This window comes from Caretta caretta, chromosome 20 (genome assembly GCF_965140235.1).
Source record: "Caretta caretta isolate rCarCar2 chromosome 20, rCarCar1.hap1, whole genome shotgun sequence".
NCBI classification, from domain to species: domain Eukaryota; kingdom Metazoa; phylum Chordata; order Testudines; family Cheloniidae; genus Caretta; species Caretta caretta.
In genome coordinates this window covers 17303268-17329577 of record NC_134225.1, presented here as the reverse complement: position 1 = coordinate 17329577, position 26310 = coordinate 17303268, and the positions used below count along the sequence as shown (strand labels likewise).

Genomic DNA, 26310 nt, shown 5'->3' with positions numbered 1-26310 from the left:
TTTGATTGCGTTGGCTACTTGCATCACAGCAGCCCCCACAGTAGATTTGCCCACTCCAAATTGATTCCCGACTGACTGGTAGCTGTATGGCATTGCAAGCTTCCACAGGGCTATTGCCACTTGCTTCTCAACTGTGAGGGCTGCTCTCATCTTGGTATTCTTGTGCCTCAGGGCAGGGGAAAGCAAGTCACAAAGTTCCATGAAAGTGCCCTTATGCATGCGAAAGTTTCGCAACCCCTGGGAATCGTCCCAGACCTGCAACACTATGCGGTCCCACCAGTCTGTGCTTCTTTCCCAGGCCCAGAATCGGCATTCCATCGCATGAACCTGCCCCATTAGCACCATGATGCCCACATTGTCAGGGCCCGTACTTTGAGAGAAGTTTGTGTCCATGTCCTCATCACTCACGTCACCGCGCTGACGTCGCCTACTCGCCCAGTATCGCTTTGCCAGGTTCTGGTGCTGCATATACTGCTGGATAAGGCGTGTGGTGTTTAATGTGCTCCTAATTGCCAAAGTGATCTGAGCGGGCTCTATGCTTGCCGTGGTATGGCGTCTGCACAGGTAACTCAAGAAAAAAGGCGCAAAACGATTGTCTGCCCTTGCTTTCCCGGAGGGAGGGAGGGAACGGGGGCCTGACAATATGTACCCAGAACCACCCGCGACAATATTTTAGCCCCATCAGGCACTGGGATTTCTACCCAGAATTCAAATGGGCGGCGGAGACTGCGGGAACTGTGGGATAGCCACCCACAGTGCAATGCTCCGGAAGTCGACAGTTGCCTCGGTACTGTGGACACATTCCACCGACTACGTGCACTTAGAGCATTTGTGTGGGGACACACACAATCAACTGTATAAAAACGCTTTCTACAAAACCGACTTCTATAAATTCGACCTAATTTTGTAGTGTAGACGTACCCTTAGAGACTAACCAATTTATTTGAGCATAAGCTTTCGTGAGCTACAGCTCACTTCATCGGATGCATTCAGTGGAAAATACAGTCAGGAGTTTTATATACACACAGAACATGAAAAAAATGGGTGTTATCATACACACTGTAAGGAGAGTGATCACTTAAGATGAGCTATTACCAGCAGGAGAGAGGGGGGAGAAAACCTTTTGTAGTGATAATCAAGGTGGGCCATTTCCAGCAGTTAACAGGCACGTCTGAGGAGCAGTGTGGGGTGGGGGAAGACAGTGGCAAGAAGATTTTGAATGGCCCCTAACTTTGGGTGCCCACGTTGAGACACCTGGGGCCTAGAGTTCAGAGGTGCTAAATACCCGCAGCTCCCAGGGGGGCTTGTGGGCACTTAGGGTGTGTCTACACTGCAGTTATGTGCCCACGGCTGGCCCAGGCCAGCTGACTCCGGCTAACAGGGCTCGAGCTGAGCAGCTGTTTATTTGTGGTGCAGACGTTCTGGCTTTGGCTGGAGCCCGAGCTCTGGGAACCTCCCACCTCGCATCGTCCTAGAGTTGAAGCGCCAGCCTGAGCCCCAAAGGCTACACCGCAGTTAAACAGCCCCTTAGCCCGAGTCCCGGGAGCTGGAGTCAGCTGGCCTGGGCCAGCTGCAGGTGTGTAATTGAAAATCAGCCCCCAGCCGTCTCTGGGTGGGCACCAAAACCTGAAGCATCCAGTGCTGGCCATTTACTCCCTACTGAATCCCTGGACCTGAACTCCATGGGCGAAGCCACCTTGCCTGGCCTGCGTTTGGCTCTAGGCTACATCTAATGGGAGCTTAGCAGGTCCTCTACATTTGATGTATCGTGAGGGCAGCACCTGGCTCTGGGAAGGCTCAGTAATTGGATGAGTCTGTTCAATTCCACGGATCTGCTTCTAGCCAGGTTGCCGCTTGCGTTTTGCTTGGGTCTGTAAAAGAAAACAAAATCAAAGTGGCTGGTGGAAGCAGCACAATGAACATTTAAAAAGAATCAGTGGCAGAGCTAATAGCGGGCCGGGGGGCAACTGCCCCCCTCAGCAGCCATTAGGTATACGTGTGGTGCCTTTTCAAGCCAATAGGTAGAACTGAAGGTGGAACCACCAATGACTGGATATGATATAAGCTGGATATGAGTCAGCAGTGTGCCCTTGTTGCCAAGAAGGCCAATGGCATTTTGGGATATATAAGTAGGGGCATAGCGAGCAGATCGAGGGACGTGATCGTTCCCCTCTATTCGACATTGGTGAGGCCTCATCTGGAGTACTGTGTCCAGTTTTGGGCCCCACACTACAAGAAGGATGTGGATAAATTGGAGAGAGTCCAGCGAAGGGCAACAAAAATGATTAGGGGTCTAGAACACATGACTTATGAGGAGAGGCTGAGGGAGCTGGGATCGTTTAGCCTGCAGAAGAGAAGAATGAGGGGGGATTTGATAGCTGCTTTCAACTACCTGAAAGGGGGTTCCAAAGAGGATGGCTCTAGACTGTTCTCAATGGTAGCAGATGACAGAACGAGGAGTAATGGTCTCAAGTTGCAGTGGGGGAGGTTTAGATTGGATATTAGGAAAAACTTTTTCACTAAGAGGGTGGTGAAACACTGGAATGCGTTACCTAGGGAGGTGGTAGAATCTCCTTCCTTAGAGGTTTTTAAGGTCAGGCTTGACAAAGCCCTGGCTGGGATGATTTAACTGGGAATTGGTCCTGCTTCGAGCAGGGGGTTGGACTAGATGACCTTCAGGGGTCCCTTCCAACCCTGATATTCTATGATTCTATGATTCTATGACCCAGCTGCCTCCTGGTTCCACCACTGCTCAAAATGTAGCTCCGCTGATGCTAAGAATCCAGAGTCTATTGAGCAGGAACATGGGACAGACAGCACCCTTGCTTGGAGAACCCATGCTTTGCAAAATGAGACATGGACTTTCATTCACCCTGCACTGAATTGCAGCCACTTCTGGAGTGGAGCATAGTACCTGCATAACAACACACGGATTGCTCGCCCAGCACAGAAATGCAGATACCTCTGGGGTGGAGCGCAGCAGCGTATCATAGAACGTGAGGGTTGGAAGGGACCTCAGGAGATCATCTAGTCCAACCCCCTGCTCAAAGCAGGGCCAATCCCCAATTTTTGCCCCAGATCCCTAAATGCACCCCCCCTCAAGGATTGAACTCACAACCCTAGGTTTAGCAGGTCAATGCTCAAACCACTGAGGTATCCCTCCCCCGCACAACACAATACAGGGATCACTCACCTGGCATTGAAATGCAGACAGCTCTGGATGGAGCATAGCAGATGTGCCACAGCACTCAACAACACTACACAGGGATCACCCACCCAGCACTGAAATGATGCCACCTCTGGGGTAGGAATGCAGCAGCTGTTGAACAGCCACAGAGCGACACTCCTCACAGTTTAGAGCAGGATGTGAAGAAGACTCTCACTTCCATTCGAAAGCTCTGGGGGAGTTCACAGAAACAGACCATGCTGTTAACCTGAGCTGAACAGCAGCCAGGACACAATAGATTGGGTCTGCACTGCGGGTAACCAGACAACAGCTCTGCCATGAGGGATTCGTTCTGATTGACGGAGGGAGGGATGGGGCAGGGAGCCAGTCAAGCTTGGGGAACAAATTCCTTCTCCAGGACGCTTTGCTCCAGGATCTTAGAGCCCAGGCTCTACGGCCATTAATTCCTGCACCACCCAGCTGGAAGGGAAGGGCTGGGGCAGGTCTTTGCGCTCCACATGTCACAGGAGGACAAGGCAGAACGAACCATGTCACAGAATGAATCAATTGCATAGCCTGGACTAGAACCCAGGAATCCTACCTGCCAGCTCTCTGCTCTAACCATTAGACCTCACTCCGCTCGCAGTCAGGATAGACCCCAGGAGTCCTGATTCCTAGACACACACACACACACACACGTTTCTCTAACCCAGTGGTTCTCAACCAGGGTTACGGGTGCCCCTGGGGGTACGCAGAGGACTTCCAGGGGGTACACCAACAGGCTACACAAAAAGCTTTAGCGAAGTCAGGACAAACTAAAATGTCATACAGACAATGACTTGTTTATACTGCTCTGTACACTGTTGGGTGTGTTTTGTTATAGGATTATAGTCTGTTAAAATATGTGTATATTAAATGCAATATGGAGTTTGTGAAGACAGAGCAGCAATCCAAGATGGCGTCTGAACGGCCATCTTGTGACCGCCATCTTGTTGTTTACGGTGATCATGGCCCAGTCATAACTGGATCCAACCGGTTTTTCCCGCCATTGGCAGCTCCCAGGACAATTTTACCTCAGACTGTTTCCACCCCGGCTGGGACTGTACCATGTTTTCCCGCCGCTCCGTGCAGGAGGGGCCGGGACTGGCTGAGCAGTGGTACAGTCCGTTCCCTCCGGCCCTCCCCGCCCCCGGCAGCGCTGAAGGACGCCATTCCCGACGGGGCGAGACGGGCAGAGGCCGTTCGCTCCATTCGACCTGCTCCTGTTCCTGGGTACAACACGGGGCCTGGCTGCGGGGGGCTGGGTGGAGGGGGGGCGAGGGGCCTGGCTGATGGGGGGAGGCTGGTTGGAGGGGGGACTTGCAGCTCAGTGGGGGGCCCTGACTGGAGTGGGCTGAGGCCCCACGACCCCAACCCAGTCCTCGCTTTAACCCTGCCCGAGGCCCCCGCCTCCCTCTGCGCCCCACGTGACCAGGTGGGGGTTCAGTGGGGACCTGTGTGGCCCTGTCACCGGTCGCCTGCCCCTTGGTGCCCAGGCCCAGCCCTCGCAGCGCCAGAAGTGGGGGGCTGCGGCGTTCGGCCGTCTTCAGCCTTGCAGACATCGACCCGCCAGCACCCCAGTTGCTTTATACTGAAATCAGTCACTGGGGGGGCTGGGCCCGTCCATCAGTGACACTAGGGGGGGCTGGGCCCGTCCACCAGTGACTGATTTCAGCGTCGCTAGGGGCTGTCGCCCAGCGTCACAGACACTCCCCAGAGCATGGCAGGGAGAGGCCAGGGCATGCCCAAAGTCAGGAGCAGAGCCGGGGCAGAACCCAGGAGTCCTGACTCCAGCCCCACCCCGCACACAGCTGAGTCCCACTTCTACCCATAGGGCTCAAGGGGACGTGGCAAGAGGCAGAAATGGCCCCGTCCGGGCTGAAGGCGGTGGTGCGCAAGAGTGAGTGCGGAGCCGGGGGGTCTGAGTGCAGAGCCGGTCGGGGGCAGGGTCTGGTTGGGTGTGGGTCTGGGGGGGCAGGGCCCAGTTGGGGGGCCCTGGGAGGGGCGCTCCTGGGGGTGTCTCACCCTTGGGGAGGATTAGGAGTCAGTCGGAGCAGAGAGCTCCCCCCCGCCTGCCTGTCATACACCAGGAAGGGGAGGAGGCTGTCTGCCCCACCCCCAAGGGCTGCCCCCTCCCATAGGAGCTGCACTTTGGGGGGGCATCATCGTCGTCATCTCTTTCCATCAGGATGACTCCCACCAGGGCCGGTGCAAGGATATTTTGTGCACTAGGCGAAACTTCCCAGGACTGGAATAGCTGCGGGTCAGGAGTGAGGAGCACCGGCGGAGCTGGGAGTGGGTGGTAGCCCAAGGCTGCCATAGCAGGGGGCTGCGGACAGGAGTGAGGGGCACTGGCAGAGCTGGGAATCGGGGGGGAGCAAAGGGCTGGAATAGCAGAAGGTTGCGGACAAGAGTGAGGGGCATCTGCAGAGCCGTGAGGCGGGGAACCCAGGACTGCAATAGCTGCGGGTCAGGAGTGAGGCAGAGCTGGTGGGGGACAGACCAGGGCTGGCATAGCAGAGGGCTGCGGACAGGAGTGAGGGGCACTGGCAGAGCTGGGAATGGGGGGGAGGAAAGGGCTGGGATTGCAGGGGCTCCAGTCAGTAGTGAGGGGCACTGGCACAGCTGGTGGGGGCAGCCCAGGGCTGGCGTGGGGAGCTGTAACTGCAGTTCAGGGTCGAAATGCCTGGGCGGAGTTGCGTGGAGAAAGCAGGTTCATGTCTGCCTTCACCATGTCTGGATCCAGTCTGTGCTGCCGGCCCCTTACCTTGCACTAGAGCTCCACGTGCCCCGGTGAACGGGGCGTCCGCATGCCGCAGGTGTAAAGGAACTGCAGGAAAGCAGCAGGGAGGCCAGCGCGTCCTGGTGCAGAATAGCCCCTGGAGCCTCATTAGGACCGAGCAGCCAAGTCCTGATGGGCTAGAGGTGGGGTAGGGAGAGGCATTGCTTGAGTTATGGTGGAAACATAGTGTGTTGGGCAGTGCACTCATGCACACCAGCTACCGGGAGTGGGAGTGAGAGTGAGAGCACAGGTCAGGGTCGTGGGGCTATTGCCCTACGGGGCCAGCCAGAATCAGGTGCTTCGTAGGGGTAAAACAAACAGATGTATTATGGTAGCACCCAGGAGCCCCAGTCATGGACCAAGGCCCCATTTTGCAAGGCGTTGTACATTATTCATTAGGTGTATTACGGTAGTGCCCAGGAGCGCCAGTCATGGGTCAGGGTACCATTATGCTGGGCACAACAAAAAGATGGTGCTTGGCCCAAAGAGCTGACTATCTAATTGCTTAGCTGGGCCGTGGAAGGTGCCCAGGAGACAGGCCGGCAGTTCTCTGAGCGGGGCATGCCTTGGAGGGGTTCTATGTGCAGGACTCAGGATTTGAAGTCTTTGTTGTGTTGTTGTCCCCCACACACTGTAGAGGGTCCCTGGATCCCCTCCAGTCAAGAGGTGCTGGACAGGATCTGTTCTCTTGCTGCACGGGGCCAGATCCTTAGTTCAGCTGTGCTCGTATCCAGCCTGGCAGAAAGGAAGGGGGATCAGACCCATGGCCCATCTAGCCTGTCACCCCACCACGATCGCCGACTGGGGGCTCGGCTAGGAGCACATCGCTAGCTGGCCTGAAAGCAGCCTCTGAGCCACTTCCCCGAGGGGTCCTTCCACCAGCCAGTGGGTCCTGGCTCAGGGCACAGCCGTCCCATCCGAGCCCCACCACTGATCCTCATCTCTTTCACTCGCAGAGATCCTCAGCGTTGTCCTTCACAGCGTGAAGAAGGAAAGAGAATGGAAGGTAAGCAGGCCTAACCTGTTGCCCTGGTGTCCCCCTGGGGATATGCTGTATCCATATATCATGCTCCTTCCCCTCCAGCCTCTTGAGATTCATTAGGAACCTGAGCTTTTCCAGGCTGGATCAGATCCCTGCTCTGTCTAGCCCATCATCCGTCCCCAGCTAGGCTTGGGTATGTCTGCCTTCCCACTGTGCTGGATCAGACCCAGCTTGTCCAGCTAGCCCCATATCTCCCCCCACACACACACACCGGATCAGACCACTGGGACCAGTGAATCAGCCTGGGTGGGAGGAGGAGCAGGAGAGTGCCAAGCATGGGGGCAGTATGCACCATTGGGCAGGCAGGTTATTGAGCCCCCGGCATGGACTGGGCTGGGGGATGTGGAGCAGCGGGTTAGGCCGGTGCGGCAGAGGGAGCATTCGGCACGGCAGGAAGGTGGTGGAGATGTTGGGCCAATGGCCTACAGGGCTTTCCTAGGGGAACACGGAGACTCCCCTCGTTCCATTTCTCTGTGCCCTGATCCTGGTTCTGTCCGAGGGCTGGGGAGCGGATATCTGGTGGATCGGAGCAGGGGACTGGGAGCTAGGACTCCTGTTCTGTCCCTGCCTCTTGCACTCACCCTGTCACCTGGGCGAAGAGGCTGATCTCCAGTCTAGGAGGATGGAACCATTCTGAATGGCCGGGTGTCCCAGGTTTGTCTCCTACATCTCGTACCAGCCACTCTGCTCGGAGCCGCTCTCCCTGTAGCTCCTCACGCAGTCCTTAGCACGGTCAGCTCAGCAAAGTGCAGACTTGGTACCGGCCCTGCTGCTCTGCTGTGAAAGGGCTGTGGAAGGGCTCTGCCATTAGCAGTCGCTCTGCTCCCTTGGCTGTGCTGTGGATGATGATGGTGGGCAGCTGGGCTCAGGGCAGTGACTAGTTCATCCGAAGTGGAGCGCTCCCCTCTCGCTACCCCAGGTGCTGATCATGGACCACCCCAGCACGCGCATCCTCTCATCATGCTGCACGATGTCCGACATCGTAGACGAAGGCATCACACGTGAGTGGCCCCTCCCTCCCGTCTGCTCCCCCCGCCAGGGCTCACCTCCCCATTGGATACACCTCACAGTCAGGGAGTTGACTTGTCTACATTCACGTTTGCATCTAGTTTCCCCGCTTTGCAGCCCCCTAGACGCCCTCCTTGCTATCGGTACCTTCCCAGCCAGGTCTAGTTCCCTTAGCCCGGCACTTTCAGCCCGTGGAGCCTCTTCACCGCTTTTCTCAGACTCCCGCTAACTCCTTGCTGCTCCTCCCCAATGCTGTGGGCAGGGACCTGGCTGGGGAGGGCGAATGCTGGCTCCCTGCTTTAGGGTGGAGGAGCCCTTGGGGTTGAGGGGCACAGAGCTGAGCCAGCACTCTAGCGGGGTGCCCCCAGCACAGTACAGAGGGCCATTCCTTCCCTGCTCCATACTGTGGCAGCATCGCAGCCCACGGCCCCACATCGAAGCGGCTGCTGCATTGTCGCCTCTGGAACGCCCCGGCCTGCTGCCAGCGAACATCACTGTGCCCCTTGGCTTCCCCTCCCCACATTCTGGTGGAGAGCGGCTGGGGCGGGTGGCTAGGACACACTGACCCGCGCCCAGTGTCTGCTCTCTCCTAGTTGTGGAAGATATTAACAAGTGCCGGGAGCCAATCCCCAGCCTGGAGGCCGTCTACCTGCTCAGCCCAGTGGAGGAGGTAGGAGCTCGGGCCTGGGGCAACTGGATGGGGAGCAGGGGAGACCCCGGGACAGCTCCTAGTGCTGCCTGGAGGTGGCACTGTCCGGGGGGATGCGCAGCACAACGTCAGGATGGGAATGGGGCCAGTCAGGGCTCCCCAAGAGGCTGCTTCCCCAGAGCTGGGCTTCATGTTCTTTGCCACGTGAGGCACAGACTGTCCCCCAGACCTCTCCACAGTGCAGTCCTGTGGGGGTTGGATGGGCAGGTGCAGCAGGTGGAGAGAGGCGACCTCAGCTGAGACTCAAAGCGAAGGAGACTCGCTGAGGCAGAGGCTCAGGGAGCAGGGGCTGTTGGGGAGGAGGCTCCTGCATCTGCAGCAGCGAGGTGAGTGGAGGGAGACCAGGGGCAGGGGGCGCTGGCAGAGCAGGGTGAAGCCCAGAACCCGCAGGGGCTGCCCGCGGAGGGAGCGCTGTAGGAGAGGACTGCGAGCTGGGGCCTGGGGCTTGGGACAGGGCAGCCAGGTTCTCACCTGTCACAATGGCCGGTCGAGGGGTCTGAACAGGTTCCAAACACCCTGCCAGGCTAGCTGGCGTGGCGAAGCTGCAGGTGCCCAGCATGGCGCCCGGGGAGGGAGGGGGCCCTGATGGTAGTTGCCTGGGATTGCTGCTCGGCCGGCTGTTCCCTGGACACTGCTCAGAGCCCACTTAGTTCAGCAGCAAGGCAATGCCAGGCCTCATCTGTGGCCGGGCATGGACACTTCTGTGCCAGCAAGAGATGTGGCTGGGCCCTGAGGATGTCCCGGGCACATGGGCACAAGCCCTGCTCCAGGCAGGGAGGGAGCCCAGAGCCAGGGGGGTGAAAACCAGCCCACCTCCCGATGGCATCATGCTAGGCCCTGAGTCCCCAGGGCCTGGGCATGGGCTGGGCCATTTGAGCAGCAGGGAGGGGCCTCGGCAAGTGCTGACAACGCCCCTCTCTCCGCTTTGCAGTCCGTGCAGGCTTTGATCAATGACTTCCAGGGCACCCCCACCTTCAACTACAAGGCAGCTCACGTCTTCTTCCTCAGCCGTGAGTATTGGGGGTCCGGGGATCCCCCAGCTGGGAGCCTGGGCAGCAGCACACTGGAGCCTGTGTGTGGGGGGTCTCTCTCTGCTGGCAGGCCAGTGCGCAGCACCCTGATTATGCTCTGCCCTCCTGCAGGGGGATGCAGCCCCAGCAGGCCAGACTGAATGACCCCACCTATCCCTTCCCCCCCCTTCTCCCCCACGGGCCTGCCTCCAGCCAGCACGGCTCACAGACACCCGCAGCGTGTGCCCAGAAAGGCGGCCTCTTGCTACCATTCCCAGCATGCATTGCTCCATCAGTCCCAACTCGGTGGGGGGATGGGACACCACCAGAATACCCAGTGTGTCAGGGTCATATCTGCTTCTCCCCATTACAGCGGCAGGGGGAACCCAAGTCCCCGTTCCTCCTTGTGCATCATCCTGAGTTGTACACTCCGGTCACTCAGCCCTGCGGGCGGGCTGAGGGCAGGGTGTGAGATAGGGGCTGCATCGGAGAGATTGTGGCTCCCCCTCGCTGCTGATGCTGCAGAAGGCGAGAACCCGGCATGACTCTGGTTCGGGGGGGCTGGACTCATCGTTGACTCCTGTGTGGCCCTGCTGGCTTGCCCAGGTTCCCCACAAGCGTGCAGCACTACTGCCCCTGCTGTGCCCGTCCTGGCCCCGTCCGTGGGGGCTGGCGCTGTGCTGGGGGTCCTGAGCCCTGTGCCTGTCACTCCCACCCACTGCCTCTGCCTTGCAGCCTGTCCTGAGCCTCTGTTCAAGGAGCTGAGGAAGTCACGGATCACCAAGGTCATCAAAACCCTCAAGGAGATCAACATGGCCTTCCTGCCCTATGAGAGCCAGGTGAGGGGTGGCCGGGCTTTGGAGGAGCAGGTCCGCGGGGCGGATGGTGACGTACAACACCACACCCTTATTGTTTCATGTGGCTTGGCGGGGGAACCTTTCCCTTCTAGGGCCCCGGGTTTGACGCCAGCACAGGACAGCAGGGACTAGCTGGCTGCTCACACCCTGTGAGAGGTGGAATCGCTGGCTTGCACCTGGTGGGGATGGTAGATGTATGGGGGAGGAGGGCCCTGCCTCCCTGGCTTTACCAGCTCTTACTGATGGTTTATACTAGGCCTGCAAGACAGCCCGATACTCCACACGCCTGCCCTTTACCCAACCACCCCATCCCCTCCTTGTGTCATCAGTGGATTTCCCCCCTCCTGCCCCGAGGGGCAGGACTGTGGTGTCAGCCCCATTGCATTGATGGGGAAACTGAGGCACAGAGAGACATGAGCCTGGTCTACACACAAAAGCTTTGTTGGTATGGGTTTGTTACAGGGACATGAGAGAAAAAATCCCCCCTGTAACTGATGCAGCTGTGGTGGCAGAGCCCCTGGGTAGATGCCGCTACGCTGGCAAAGCAGTCCTTTCGCCACTCTAGCTGATTTCATCTGGGGTACCGGTGCCAGCTGTGCCAAGAGAAGCTTTGGCTGGTATAAGCTGAGTGTCCGTCAGGAGGCTTTGCTGGCTCACCTGTCCCGTTGCGCCAGCAAACCCTTCATGGGCCGATACTGTTTATTGGTGTCCAAGCACGTTTGTCCCAATGGCTCGTTCTGTTCGGCCAGTGAAATAAGCGACAGCGGCAGACGCGCCTTGATGCCGGGTTTGCCCGTGGCTATGCTGGGGCTTTCACCAGACTAGAAGCGTCGCCAAGCCCCCTCCCCCAACATTGAGGGCACCTGGGGGTCTGCAGCCAAGTAAGGACCTGAACCTGGGGCATCTTCATCCCAGGCTGGTGCATGAATCTCTGGCTCGCTATCCCTCTACCACAACAGGAGTGGCACTGGCAAAGGGATCTCTCCCTCACTAGGGGCTCACTACAGCTCCACCAGGCTGGCCTGATCCAACAGCGCATCTTAGGGGCGCGATATGGGACACAGCTGGCCTGGCTGCAAGCAGTTGGCACCGGGGTCTGATCTCTGCTCTCCCCCGTCCCCAAGGTGTACTCCCTGGACAAGCCAAAGACCTTCCACAACTGGTTCAGCCCCCACCGCTTTTTTGAAAAGAACAAGCAGCTGGAGATGCTGGCAGAGCAGATTGCCACATTGTGTGAAACCCTGGAGGAGTATCCAGCCATCCGCTACAGGAAGTGAGTGTGCCCAGGGGAAGGGGTACCCAGCTATCCCCTATAGGAAGTGAGTGAGCCATGGAGAAGTACCCAGCCATCCTCTACAGGAAGTGAGCGTGCCCAGAGGGAGAAGGGTACCTGGCCATCTGTTACAGGAAGTGAGTGTGCCCAGGGGGAGGGGTACCCAGCTATCCCCTATAGGAAGTGAGTGAGCCATGGAGAAGTACCCAGCCATCCTTTACAGGAAGTGAGTGTGCCCAAAGGGCGAGGGTACCTGGTTACCTCCTACAGGAAGTGCGTGTGCCCCTCGGGGAGGAGCTGTTTCTGACCCACAGGGTTTGTCTTTGCTGCAGGGACCATGAAGATAACTTCCACTTGGCGCACGCTGTGCTGGCCAAACTCAAGGCGTTCAAGGCATACGAGCCCAGCATGGGAGAGGTGAGCGAGCTGTGTCGGCCACACCCTTGCCATGGGACAGAGCCACGGGGGAGCACATGAGAAGTAGAAGGAAGGAGGAGTGATTTAGAACCTGCTCGGAGATCCTGGCGGGGGGAGGGGTGGGGTCTAGACACCCTTGGAGATCCTGAGGGGTTGGCAGAACAATAGCATTCCCTGTGTGGCTGGACTAATGGCCCCAGCCCTTCTCTAACACTGGCTGTGGGCAGATCTCAAAGTGCTCTACAAAGGCTAATGTCCTTATCCCCTCTGTATAGATGGGGAAACTGAGGCACCAACTGGGGAAGTGTGTGCCCAGCACAATCTCTCTGTTTATAAACAGGGCAGTTCGGTCAGAGAACTAAGCTTCACACACAGAGCCTCTTCCACACCTGGACACTCCTGTCTGTGTGTGCTCCTACACTCATCACCATGGTATCAGAATCTCACTAATGAATTCAGCCTCCCAGGGGAGGCAGGGTGGCCTGTGTTACAGATGGGAAACTGAGGCATACAGGGAGTCTGCCAGAGCAGGAATAGAACCCAGCTCTCCCAAGCCTTAGCCACAAGTCAGCCCTGGCCTGTGGGCTTCCCCTAGCTCCTGCCATCCCCGTTCCACCCCCAGCAGAGGGGAGCTGCAAACCCACCCTGCCCTGGATTCTCACACGGGAAACCCAGTAGCTCCTACCCCCCTAGGAGAAGCAAAGTGATGTAAAATCCAAGGCCTGCCCAGATCTCTCCCTCCTGTTGCCTCTGCTCTTGCTTCCAGCCTTTGCTGAGCTGCTGGGAGACTGTGCACCTGTGACCAACTGGGAATGTTTGTAATATCTTTTATGAATCTGATGCGTGCCTCAGTTTCCCTATATATTTCCTGGCTTCTCTGGCAGGGGGTGAAAGGGAAGGATTCTTGGGGAAGGTAAGAGTCATGCCGGGGGTGGGGGGTGTCACCTCCCTGTCTTGGTGAAATGAAGAGAATCCAACACAGATCAGCCTGGGGGCCAGAAAGACCGTGCCGGCTCCAATGGCTCCTGGCTGGATGCTCCCAGCAGGGAATTGGAGCAGGGCCCCCAGCTCGAGAACACAGGGTTGGAAGGTTTGAGCTGGGGGATGAGTGCGGGAAGCTGGGAGCTCTCGCCTGAGAACTGATCAAGGTCAGGCCGAGGCCTGGTCTACACGAGGCAATTGGGTCGGTGCCACTGCGTCGCTTGGGGGTATGGGAAAGGCGGAGTCACTGAAGCGGAGCAGCTGAAGTGGTTTACATGTAGACAGGCCCTGAGTGAGAGACCCGGAGCTGAAAACAGGTTTCTCTGCAGCTCGGCCAGGCTCTGGGCTGACCAGAACGGCCTCTTGCTTTAACCTTCAGTGGGCTGGGCTGCCCAGGCTGGGGTCCAGGTGCCTAAGAAACCCAACTGTTCTGGTCTCCAAAGCCACCCAGCCCGCAGTCCCGGCACCCTGGGGCCTTGTCTGCACTAGTCCCTCTTGCTTTGATGTTTCCCAGCTGCCAGCCCTGAGGGGTAGCTGGGACAGGCAGTGCTGTGGCACCCACCAGTGCACTAACCACCCCTCTGCTCTGGGCAGGGTGGGGTGACCCGGTGGTTACGCCAGCCCCCATCTGCACTCGGGGATCCCTCCAGCAGAGCCGAACTGGCAAAGGGTGTGAGCAGAGTCCCGTGGGGGGTGGGGGCGGGGGCTGAGCATAGCAACCCATCCAGGCTGGGTAGGGCTAGAGGGGAATGATGGTGCCAGCTCTGGGTTCATGTCCCTGCTCTGCCACAGACTCCCTGTGTGACCTTGGGTGAGTCACCCAGCCCCTCTGGGCCTCCATCCCCCTCTGCAATGGGGTGACAGCCCTGCCCAGCCCCACGTGCATGGGGGGGCAGGATGCAGCAATGATAGTGCTACAGTGGTGGGGGCCAGATACTCCTCCAAGAGAGGCGCTCCCCCGTCAGCCTCAACCCATTTACCCAGAGGCTGTGGAGACCTGCCAGGCGGATGGGTGGTGGCCGGTCCGACGTTCTGCTCCCGAGCGTGGCTGAAAATCGGGCCACGTAGTGAGGTGGGACAGTTGGGATAGCATCAGGGGCTGTACGTCCCCACCCCACCCACCCCTGACTGTCTGTGCTACCCAGCAAAGAGCAGACGCAGCCCCTTGCCGAGGTGCTCCTGGGTGGGCTTGGGTTCCACTGGGGCTGCTGGAGCCGGTTTCAGAGCCGTCTGCCATGAGAGCGCAGGGCTGGTCTCCTATCGCCACCTGCTGCGCAAAGAGGGCAGTGCATGCTGATCAGGCAGGAAGCGGGTGCTGGGCCAGCCCCCCCATGATGTGGGTCTGAGATGCTGACCATTTGAGTGGTCTCTGTCCAACTGGATGCTGGGGGGCCACACAGGTTGGGACTGGGGAGCTAGAGCTTCATATGGGGTCCCAGCTCAGATGCAAGGTGGGGCATAGGGATAATGTCCTGTCGTCCCCCTCTGGGACCTTGTATCAAAGAGTCTCTGGGCCTGGTGTTGGTTAATGATAGACTAGCCAGGCCCTTCTGGTGTAGTTCCCCCCGTCCCCACACAGCATATGGAGCAGGGGGCAGTCAGGGAGCTGCCTTGTAAGGGGCATGCTCCCGTTGGTGGAGAGGCACGAGCAGAGAGCATGCTTGGGGGAGGGGGGCATTGCTATTTGCATGAGGGGCAGGTAGCCCGTCCCCGCAGGGGGCGTTGCAGTGCAGCTGGTCAGGGCAGGACCCCAGGGCACGTCCCAGCTAGCTTGGGGGGTGTCTCTTGGCTTCCCCCTGGGGTTGGGGGCTGGGCCACAGAGAGGGTGGGTAGTGAAGTTTCAGGCCACCAGGGCCCATTGGATTGTGCCGTGTAAGCCAGGCCAGGAACCCTCTGCCAGAGCAGGAGGTGACGGGTTTCTCTCTCCTTTGCCCCAGGGCCCCGACAAAGCCCGTTCTCAGCTGCTGATCGTGGACCGAAGCTTCGATCTGGTGTCCCCACTGCTGCACGAGCTCACCTACCAGGCCATGGCCTACGACCTGCTCAGCATCGAGAAAGACACCTACAAGTAGGGCCTGGCTGCCAGCAGGGGGCGCCCCGCACCCCTCCTCAGGCGGGCTGGGGGGGATGTGGCCCAGGCACCTGCACTGCTCCGCAGCCCCCACGCTCGGGCGAGGGGTGCCGCAGCCTGACCCCATCTCCCCCCTGCAGGTACGAGACGACGGGTATCAGCGACTCGCAGGAGAAAGAGGCGCTGCTGGACGAAGACGACGAACTCTGGGTGCAGCTACGCCACATGCACATCGCTGACGTCTCCAAGTGAGCGCGCTCGGCCCTGCCCCCTGACGCACCCCTCCATGCCCCGCCCATCCACTGGACATACCCCCCCGTGCCCCACCCAGGGCCAGGACCCATCCCCCCCCCGGACACACCACTCCATGCCCCACCCAATGCCAGGACACCCCTGGACACACCCCTCTGTGCCCTGCCTAGTGCCGGGTCTTGCTACTCCCCCCCACCTTCGGCACACCTCTCCCCTCCCCACCCAATGCTGGGACCCCCTACCCCCACTTTGGCACAGCCCTCCCCTCCCCGCCCGCTGCCAGGACTCTCCCCTTGGACACACCTCTCCCACCCAGTGCCAGGACAGCCCACCCCGTTGACACACCCCTCCCCCTCTTTTCCAGTGCCGGGACTTCCCCCATCCTCCCCTTCAGACACACCCCTCCCCTTTCCTTCCCACCCAGTGCTGGAACCCCATTACCCCTTGGATACACTCCTCTCCCACCCAGTGCAGGGACACCCACCCCCCGCAACACACCCCTTTCCTGCACAGTGCCAGGGCCCCCCCTCCCCTTCCCACCCAGTGCTGGAGCTTGTCCCTCAGACATACTCCTCTCTGAGTGCTGAGACCCCCTGGACCCAGCCCCTCTCCCCAAAGGACCCCTGAGCGCTCCCTTCCAGAGCCACTGTCCACATCTCCTCTTGGTGATCCGCCTGGACACTGTCTTCCCCCGATCCCAGGGTCTCCCCATGCACCTTACAGCTCCCTTGAGTGAGTCCCTCACCGACCTCCTGCTGGGCCTGCCGCTGCCCCCAGGCCCCCCCAGCAGGGCGCCAGGAGCCCCCAGAGGTGCACTGAACTCTGCCTTGGGGTAACTTAGGAAGAGGGCCTCCCCCAGCCTGTCTGAGGCTCTTGAGGCAGAGAACCCTGGTGCCTGTGGGGCGGGGGCTCCATCCCCTGTAGCATAGGACAGGGTACCCCCTACCTCCAAGGCAGTGCCTGGCTCCGTCCTGACCCCTCTCCCTGCTGCAGGAAGGTGACGGAGCTGCTGCGCACCTTCTATGAGAGCAAGAGGCTGACCACGGACAAGGTGCGGCAGGGGTTGGGGGGAGCGATTGGGGAGTTCAGGCCGGAGGGACAGGGGGACCCATCCCACTGCCACTGATGGGGAGGGGAGGCTTCCCTGCTGCCCCAGGAGGGGTTGGCGGGGGCAGGGGGGCTGTCCCATTGCTCCCAGGGTTTGCCTGTAAAGGGCTTAGAGGTGTATGTGGAGTCCCCTGCCCGCCAGCCAGAGCTCTGGAGCTCCCCACAGTGGGGGAGGGCAGAGGCCCACGGGGCGGAGTCAGACAGCAGGATCGGGACCGCGCAGGGAGAGCTGCAGGGAGCCAACGCTGGCATCTCCCTGGCCCGCTGCTGCTTTACACCTTGAGGGGTGCTCGGGTTGCGGGGCTCCCGTCTCGTTCCAGCTGGCCTGGAAAGGGCAGGTCTAACCTAAGCCGCAGCCACGCATGGCCTGAGTGACCCGCCCTGCTGCCTCTGCCCTGCAGGGGGCTCCAAGCGCTGGGAGCGGCCGGGATCTCACCACCGCCTCCCTCCAGGCCAACATCGAGGACCTGTCCCAGATCCTGAAGAAGATGCCCCAGTATCAGAAGGAGCTGAACAGGGTAACGGGGCTGGGCTTTTAGTGGGCAGGGGGCAGGCCATTCAGTGGGGCTGATGGGAGGGGCAGGGTGCTCTGTGGGGCTGGTGAGGGACAGTAGGGACTCTCTTGGGGGGCAGAGCACTCTGTGGCACTCCGCTTTACTGCCTGATGAGAGCTGCTGACCTGTCCTGTTGGGCAGAGCCATTTTCCCCCCAGGTGCTGTGTGGCACCATGGGCAGCAGCCTGCCTGTCAGTGCCCAGAGCTGCCACGTTAGCCCCACCAAGGGCAGCCCTTGGGTAAAGCCCGTGCCTTGCTGCTGCAGCTCTCGGGAGAGGGCCTTGGTGAGCTTCCAAACCAGCCTATTGGAGCCACTCCTGGTGCCACTGAGCCATGTGCCGACAGAAAGCTCCTGGCCACTGGCACAGGTACCCCGACACCTGCTGGTCTCCAAGCCCCCAACCTCATGGTGACTAATAGAGAAGCCATGGGCTGTTTTGGAAGCTGCTCCCTCGTTCTGATCCTCCCCTCCCGCTGCCCCGCTCCACCCCAGAGGTGGCTGCACATCAATCCCTATGTGGCAGCCCTATATGGTGGCTGGGCAAAACAATCCCTATATGCTCGGCTTCTACAGCCAATTGAGGCTGCCCCTCTGGCCGAGGGGCCCTCCTTGTGGGTTGGGAGGTGCAGGTGCTCTGGACCAGCCAGTGATACGGTAAACTCCCCCTGTGCCCCGGTCTCTCCCCACAGTACTCCACGCATCTGAACCTGGCCGAGCACTGCATGCAGCACTTCAAAGGAACAGTGGAGAAGCTGTGCAGCTTGGAGCAGGTGGGTCTGTGGGTAGAGCCTGGCTTGGGGCAGAGTCTGGCTCATGGACTCAGCCCGGAGAGAGGGGTCTCAGAGCTGCAGGCTCGCTGGAGCCAGGGTCAGCCCCTCCATGCAGCACCAGGGGTGCAGAAGGAGGACATGGGGCTCGGGTTACTCCCTGGGGGCCAGTTGCTCACCCCAGAGGGAGCTGACCCCAGGGAGGAGGGGGCCCTGGCACGGGGTAGGCGAGCTGTGGGTCAGGGGGCCGTCACATCTCCCATCCTGCTGCGTGGGCGGGAGGAAGCAGAGTGGCCTGACCTGGGCCTTGTGTGTGCGCCCCCTTCCCCCTGCCCCCAGGACCTGGCTATGGGGACGGACGTGGACGGGAAGAAGATCAAGGACCCCATGAAGATCATCTTGCCTGTCCTGCTGGACCCCAGCGTGCAGGCCTACGACAAGATCCGCATCATCCTGATCTACATCTTCCTGAAGAATGGTAATGCCACAGGCCTGCAGGGGGAGCACTGCGGGGCCTGCTGCTGCAGGGGGGTGCTCCTGAAGGTGGGGCCCAGGCCTGTGGGGCTGGTGGGGAATAGCACTGCTCAGACTGGCAAGCCCTCCTGCTATGCAGGGCGCCCCCCGGCCAGCCGCTTCCCAGGGCCTGTGTCCAGCCTGGCTCTACAGCCCTGTCTTCCCTCTGCCCACCTCTCGGTGCCTGCAAGCCTGCCAGTGCACCACGCCCATGCTCCGATCTGGGGTCAGATCTGGCGGCCTTTGCTCCCTGCTACTGTCTTCCGAGCAGTGTCCACCCTCCATGCTCCCCCAAGCCCGTTCTCTGCAGGGAGGGAGGGAGGATGGATACACACACCCAGAGCAGCCCCCCAGCCCGTTCTCTGCAGGGAGGGGGGACTTCCCTCCCTTCCTGCAGGCTGTTCAGATACCATGTTGTGTCTTTGAGCCTCCTGCAACCAGTCCCCTGCCCACCCCTTGTGTCATCCCTGCAGCAGCTCCCTGCTTCTTGCCGCATCCAGCCCCTTCCCCAAACTCACCAGGGCCTGGGGAACCTCCCTGACCCTGACACTTGGCACAGTCCCTCTTCCCCCATCGGTTCCTATCCCATGCTGGCTCGGTGGGGCAGGGCCCTGCTCCGGGGCCCTTCCTGTAACCCTGCTCAGGCACTGCCCTTGTGCCCATTGCTCAGGCCAGGGTGCCCTCATGGGGCTCCTCTGGCTGCCTGGCTGCCCAGTTTCCTGGCAGGGGGTGCTGTGGAGTTGCCAGGCCTCCCCGTCTGCACTAAGCAGCAGTAAATGGTTTGGGGGGGCAGGGGTGGGGCACGTTGCCCTCCCTCCAGCTCAAGGCCTCACAGCCTTTAAGAGCCAGGCCTTGGCTCTGACTCTGCACCTGACTGGCCGCAGAAGGAGGAGCCCAGATCAGGGGGATGGGGGCTCCCATTGCACTGCCAGGGGGAACTAGAGAGACCCCTGACCCCAGCGCCCGAGAGAACCTGTTGAGGGAGGAGCAGCAAGAACCTAAATTCGATCATTAACTGTGTGGGGTCCAGTGGGTTAGAGCGGATGGTGCTGGGAGCCAGGATTCCTGGGTTCTATCCTCAGCTCTGGGAGGGCAGTGGGGTCTAGTGGGTTAGAGGGGGGCTGGGAGCCAGGACTCCTGGGTTTACCCCCAGCTCTGAGAGGGGTGGGAAGAGCAGGATCTCAGGATTTGATCGGGGAACTAGGACTCCTGGGGCCACGGTCTCATGTGCCTGGGCTGTGGGTGCGTCCCGGGGTGCTAGCACTGACCTGTCTGTCCCTGTGCAGGTGTGGACAAGGAGAACCTCACCAAGCTGATCCAGCATGCCAACATCCAGCAGCAGAGAGACATCATCAACAACTTGAAGTTCCTGGGCATCTCTCTCACGCCTGGGGTAAGGGACTGGGGCCAGGGGCCAGCAGCTGTACCCATGCCAGGGGGCAGCTCTGTGCTGCACAGGGGAGCCCAGGCCATCCTGGAGGTGCCCCTCTATGGCAGTGACCTACTCCCAGCACAGAGGTGGCCTCTGTCCCTGTACAGTGGGGTGACGCCCTCCCCATATGAGGGTGACCCCTGAGTTACTCCCCATCTGGGGTGACTTCTTCTGCCCCTGCAGAGGATACTGGAAGTCAGGACCTCAGATCGCCAGCGAGCTGGAACTGGTGACCACTGCTTGGGGTGGCCATGCGGCGAATGGGGGGAAGCAGCTCTGTTCTCCCATCAGTCTCTCTCGCCTCCTCTCTCTCTCTCTCTCTCTCTCGCTCAGTGATCCATTCTGTTCTTTTCTCTGCCTCTCCCCTGCCAGCCTGGCTGGCGCGACTCAGGTAGGCAGCGCTCTCCCTGTCTGCCCCCGTTCCCACCCCGCACCTCCTCCCTGCTGCCTCTCACCCCCTCTCCCTTCCTCCCCCAGAGCGGGCAGCTGCGACCGGAGAGGAAGGTGCGGCTGGAATCCAGCTACCAGCTCTCCCGCTGGACCCCCATGCTTAAGGACATCATGGAGGTACCGGGCCATCTGCTTCCTGGCCTTGGGGGTGGGGTTGCAATTGGCAGGCTGGGCCCAAGGGGGAGGGGTTGGTTTGGGGTCAACCATGTGTAGAGCCCTTCATATCTGTGCACCATTTCTGCGGATAGTGGATCAGCTGCAGATACAACCATGCAGGGCTCTACTCCCCAGCAGCGCCTGGCCCGTGGCGTCCGGCTCAGGCAGCCTGGGGGACGCAGCGCGCTCGGGGCCGCTGGCCCGCAGCCAGTGGCTGGGCGACAGGTCGGAGTCGGGGCTGTCCAGCACCCACTCGCGCCGCCACGCTGCTTCCTGTCCAGCAGCTCGAGCAGCACCAGTGTCCCCACCAGCTCCTGGGCAGCAGGATTTGGGATTGGAGTGGGTGGGGCCCCGGCGCCCCACCCCTCCACCCCACTGTGATGCAACATGCTCTGCTGCTGCTGTGTACTGTTGCTCGTGACCCCCCAGGAGGGCACGTGATGAGACACCCCTTCCCCCAAGCCCCCACCCCCTCCAAACTGCCCCTTCTCCTCAAGACCCCGCCCCCACACTGCCCCTTCTCCTCAAGACCCCGCCCCCACACTGCCCCTTCTCCTCGAGACCCCGCCCCCTCCACGCTGCCCCTTCCCTGCAAGACCCCTTCCCCAACCTCGCTAGCTGCTGCCGGTGAGGATGCGGATACAGGTAAAAGGCGGCTTGTGGATCGCGGGCTGATGCACATCCACACTTTTGTATCTGTGCAGGGCTGTAGCCATGTGAGGGGCTCATCAGAGAGTCCTCTCCTGCTGCCGTCCTTAGGGGTCTTAAATCATAGACACGAGTGCAGGGGAGTTGTCTTACTCGGTGCTGAGATGCTGCCACCTCTGGGGTGGGCCATGGGCGGTTTATACAGCGGTCCCTCACCGGAGCTGAATTCTTCCAAAGGAGTGGCAGGCAGCTCTTAACAGCCGCCCAGCAGCACTGCCCGAGAGTCTAGGGCAGGAGGTGATCAGTGTGTGGGGCTGGAAGTGCAGGGGATCCAGGCAGCACACTGTCATGACTGGCACTGGAATCTGAATGGCTGGCAGGGTCCTTGGCCTAACCTCCAGTGAGGAGCAGCTGTTTGACGCTCATCTAAAGGATGAACCCCTGCAGCACAGTACTGGTCTCACCCCCTGCAGACCCCCGCCCCGCTTGCTCTCTGCAGTACAGCGCCCCCTAGCGTCACACTGGGGTCAACACTGACTGCCAGGGGAGAGTGCCCCCTGCTGAGCCCTCCGCCTGCTCCCTGCAGTACAGCGTCCCCTAGCGCCGCACTGGGGTCATAGAGCACCCTCTGCTGACTCACTCGCACCCCCCAGCACCCAGTAGCTTTTCCTTAGAGGTTTCCTATCCAAGCACTGCCTGGGCCCAAACCTGCTTAGCTTGTGAGAGGTGACATGGTCACTCCATCCCCTAACCCTTGCAGGGGGCTGAGCCCCTCATTGCCCTGTCCTGTGGGGCACTCCTCAAGAGGGTGGGGGGGCACACTTAGTTGCCTTCAACCTACTGGCTTGGGGCTCCTCCAGGCCAAGAATTAACCCCCTGACCGGAGCTCCTGTCCCTGGCAGATCACAGGTGGGAGGCTCCCAGGCCCTTGTTCCAGTGTTGTGATGGTTCCTCCTGTGGGATTTTGGGGTAGGCAGTTGCGGTAGCCTCAATCCCACGCCTAATCCAATCGGGGTGCCCCCTCTCTGCGCCAGCCACAACTTGGCAGGCCTTAAGCTTCCCTGTACAAGTCAATGCAGCAGACTAATGTAAAAGCCCCTATTATGTGGCATTAGGATGTATCATATCCTGGGCCCCCTGCATGCCTGGGACACACCTCATGGAGCAAGAGGCAGGGCCTGGATCTGCCCGCAGCAGGAAAGGGGCACTGAGGGCAGCCCCCTGCCTCTCTCCCTCCACCCCGCAAATGAGGGGCCCTGGATCTGGCTGCAGGAGGTCTCCGCCCTCCTCATAATGGTGGATGGGTGGGGAGTTCACAGCAGGGCACTGAGCAGCTGAGGGGGATGTGGGGAGATGGGGGGGCATCACTGGAGGAGTCAGCGTGTTCTTTGCTGGCTCCCCATGCCCCCCCCTGGAAAGGGGGCCCCAGGCTGCTCCCCCCAGGGACTGTCAATCATTCAGTGAGGAGCCGTCCCAGCCCCTCCACCCCAATGGGGCCTGGCTTGGCCACCAGATCCAAGGTTCCTGCTGCTTGGCCCCTGCTGATCTGTCCTCCCCCCACCCCCTGCCAGGACATCATTGAGGACAAACTGGACAAGAATCTGTGGCCCTTTTTGTCGGACCCGGTCCCTACCACCAGCTCCCAGGCTGCTGTCAGGTAAGGCTGAGCCTGGCTGGGCTGTGGGTGGCAGAGCCCTGACACACACACCCCAGAGTGTAGGAGCCTCTGTGCCTGGGAGTGTGTGGTCAGGACCCTGCCCTCTACGGGGGAGGGGATGTCCAAGAGCCTGGAGCCCTGGAACCCTCTTACCATGTCCCCCGCGCCCCAGCAGTCCCTCAACACACCAGGGCCCAGGATGGAGGAAAGGGACTGGCCGAGCTTTAGACAGACCCCCAGCCCAGCGCAGGTGCCACCCTCCCCTACTCCCTCTTGCCTGCTTTGGGACTCCTGTCCCACTCCCTTGGGCAGGGCCTGCCCCGCAGCCTCCTCCAGGCCCTGCCCTTCCATCTGGCATTCCCTCAGCGAGCCCCTGGTATCCACACTGCCCCTCTCTCCCCCCAGCGCCCGCTTTAGGCATTGGCACAAGAACAAGCCAGCGGCCGAGTACCGGACGGGCCCGCGCCTCATCATTTACGTGCTGGGTGGGGTGTCCATGTCTGAGATGCGCTGTGCCTACGAAGTGACCCCGGCCATCAAGGGCAAGTGGGAGGTGGTGATCGGTGAGTGGGGCGAGTCCTGGGGGAAAGGGCGGCTGGAATGCTCAGGTCAGGGAGAGTTGGGACCCCCTGGGAGGGGGAGACCCTAGAACTGCCTGCCCAGCACCCACAGGGCTCCCATGCTACCCTCTGTCCTCCCACACCCAGGGGCCTGGGAACAGATGTGCTTGCCCCACATGGCCTGTATCTAGCCGCCTGATCTCCTGGCCTCTGTCTCCCCAGGCCTCTCATTGCCCAGGGACCATGTGTGGGGCCCCAGTCAGACACCCCCAGTAACTCCCATAGGGATATGGCTCAACCCCTGCACACACCCCTCGAAGACCCAAGGGTGAGGAACACTGTCAGCGCATGGATTCTTGCCTGGCTGTGCAGGGTACAGCGGCACGAGGGGTGCGGTGCCAGGCCAAGGGGGATAGGAGACAGTCCCTCCCCCCCTGCACTAGAGCAGGGTCCAGCTGCAAGAATGGGGGTGATGGTGATGCCAGCCACATACCTGCCTCACTGTGCCCACCACTGCCAACCACCTCCCTCTCCCCCAGGTTCCAGTCACATCCTGACCCCCAAGCTCTTCCTGGATGACATCCAAACCCTCAACCAGCTGGACCCCGAGGAGGCCTAGAAGCAGCCCCCTCCCCCCAGAGACTCTGCCCCCCACAGTTTGCTGCCCCCAGCTCCACCTGCTCTTCTCAACAAGGCATCTTCCCCCCTACTCTTGGCTGCGGTGTCAGTTCTTGGGCGGGGGGAGGACCCCCAGGCTGCTTGGCTGTTCGGGCAGGGTGCAGGCCAGGCTTCCTCCCTCTGGCACAGCCTCTAGGGCCATTACCCTTTGTGCCCCGTGGCCACCCTGCCCCCGATTGGGTAGGAGAAGAGTCAGGCTCCATTATCTACCAGCTTCAGCCATTCCTACCTCCCCTCCCTGGGACCCAAAGCACAGCCCCTTTCCCTCCCCCTCCTGTCACCCCTCTGCCAGCGATGGGGGGCGCACAGAAGCTGCTTCCAGCATCTGGCTTTGGGGGGGGGGGTGTGACCCAGCCACTGAGCCCCAGGCTGTGTCTGTCCAGTCTGAAAAGAGTTAAAGAGACACCCCCCCTTCTGCCCCCATATCATCCCCATTCACCGCCTTGAGGTGCTGGCCCAGCCCTGGCTCCCTGCACCCCTCCCATCACAGCCTGGCACCCTGGCCTCTTGGCCCTGTCCCCCAGTGGGGACCTCGGCTCCTGAAGGGGGGAGGGGTCCTAGCAGGAGTTGCAGTCAGAGTGCCCAAGTAAGTGGGGGTGGAGCCAGGACTGCGTAGGAGGCGCATCCAGGGTTGGTCAGCAGCAGGTAGAGTGACCAGATGTCCCGATTTTATAGGGACAGTCCTGATATTTGGAGCTTTTTCTTATCTAGGCTCTTATTACCCCCCACCCCTTGTCCCTATTTTTCACACTTGCTGTCTGGTCACCCTAGCAGCAGGGCAGAGCGGGCTCGCCACCTAATGGGCCTGGATCAAATGCCCCTGCCCAGTGGCAGACACCTCCCCACTGCCTTTCCCTGGGTATCAGAGCCACGCCCTGGGCACCTGGAGCCCCAGCTCCATCTGAGGCAGCCAGCTCCAGCCCCCTTGGGTCTGATCAAGCCCTGAGCCAAGCCTCACCCCCTGAATCCCACGGGCCCTAGAGATCCTCTCCCTCTTGCCTGCCAGGCGGGCTGTGCTGGGGCAAGCGCTGGCAGGAGTGATCCCAGGTAAAGGCAGTGACCTCCTTTACTGGGAGTGACCTCCAGGGGGTGGGGGGCGCAGGGGGAGAGTTTGTTTGTTCGCAGCTCTGAGCCCCTGCCCCCCCCCACCCATTATCACAAAGTCAGTGCTGGCCCTGCCCCCGGCTACTGCCCTGCTGGGCATGTGCCTGGGCCAATGAAGTTATTTAGGACGGAAGAACCCAATGCACAGCTACAGACTAGGGACCGAATGGCTAGGCAGCAGTTCTGCGGAAAAGGACCTAGGGGTGACAGTGGACGAGAAGCTGGATATGAGTCAGCAGTGTGCCCTTGTTGCCAAGAAGGCCAATGGCATTTTGGGATGTATAAGTAGGGGCATAGCGAGCAGATCGAGGGACGTGATCGTTCCCCTCTATTCGACATTGGTGAGGCCTCATCTGGAGTACTGTGTCCAGTTTTGGGCCCCACACTTCAAGAAGGATGTGGATAAATTGGAGAGAGTCCAGCGAAGGGCAACAAAAATGATTAGGGGTCTGGAACATATGAGTTATGAGGAGAGGCTGAGGGAGCTGGGATTGTTTAGCCTGCAGAAGAGAAGAATGAGGGGGGATTTGATAGCTGTTTTCAACTACCTGAAAGGGGGTTCCAAAGAGGATGGCTCTAGACTGTTCTCAATGGTAGCAGATGACAGAACGAGGAGTAATGGTCTCCAGTTGCAGTGGGGGAGGTTTAGGTTGGATATTAGGAAAAACTTTTTCACTATGAGGGTGGTGAAACACTGGAATGCGTTACCTAGGGAGGTGGTAGAATCTCCTTCCTTAGAGGTTTTTAAGGTCAGGCTTGACAAAGCCCTGGCTGGGATGATTTAACTGGGAATTGGTCCTGCTTTGAGCAGGGGGTTGGACTAGATGACCTTCTGAGGTCCCTTCCAACCCTGATATTCTATGATTCTATGATTCTATAAGTGCATTGCCAAAGACTGGCCGAGGTCTCTGCTGCTGTTCACAGGCAGGGGAAGGGAGGGCACAGGGCGGGGCGGGTGGCTGAGGGCCCAGGGAGCGGGATCTCCCCAACTCCCCCTCCAGCCCTGCTGCAGGTCCCAGGTGTCCTGGCTCCGAGTCACCAGGCCAGCGCTGCCTCCCCGCACCTGGGAGCAGGGT

The 26310-nt window shown here is 60.2% G+C and overlaps 1 protein-coding gene across 2 annotated transcripts; it reads left to right on the top strand.

Moving 5' to 3' along the window:
- Positions 1-4296: 4296 nt before the first annotated feature.
- On the top strand, positions 4297-24161 carry LOC142069675 (syntaxin-binding protein 2-like). 2 transcript variants are annotated; one of them, XM_075121654.1, is made up of 20 exons: positions 4297-4438; positions 5040-5105; positions 6944-6993; positions 7949-8030; positions 8631-8707; positions 9678-9756; positions 10492-10595; positions 11738-11886; positions 12219-12303; positions 15222-15352; positions 15496-15603; positions 16601-16658; positions 17116-17232; positions 17959-18039; positions 18376-18514; positions 19836-19942; positions 20459-20548; positions 22807-22892; positions 23298-23455; positions 23992-24161. In XM_075121654.1, exons 2-20 carry the CDS (start codon positions 5069-5071, stop codon positions 24069-24071), a joined length of 1818 nt encoding a protein of 605 aa, XP_074977755.1. In that variant the 5' UTR covers positions 4297-4438; positions 5040-5068; the 3' UTR covers positions 24072-24161. The 2 variants fall into 2 exon arrangements, with proteins under 2 accessions (XP_074977755.1, XP_074977756.1); XM_075121655.1 differs by lacking the exons at positions 22807-22892; positions 23992-24161 and having other exon boundaries at positions 4300-4438; positions 23298-23391.
- Positions 24162-26310: the final 2149 nt, after the last annotated feature.

Excerpts from the sequence above, each read along its gene's own strand:
- LOC142069675 (XM_075121654.1), top strand. The coding sequence starts at position 5,069 with ATGGCCCCGTCCGGGCTGAAGGCGGTGGTGCGCAAGA. Across the intron at positions 18,040-18,375 it reads AGCTGTGCAGCTTGGAGCAG|GACCTGGCTATGGGGACGGA; the intron begins GTGGGTCTGTGG and ends CCCTGCCCCCAG. Across the intron at positions 18,515-19,835 it reads CTACATCTTCCTGAAGAATG|GTGTGGACAAGGAGAACCTC; the intron begins GTAATGCCACAG and ends GTCCCTGTGCAG.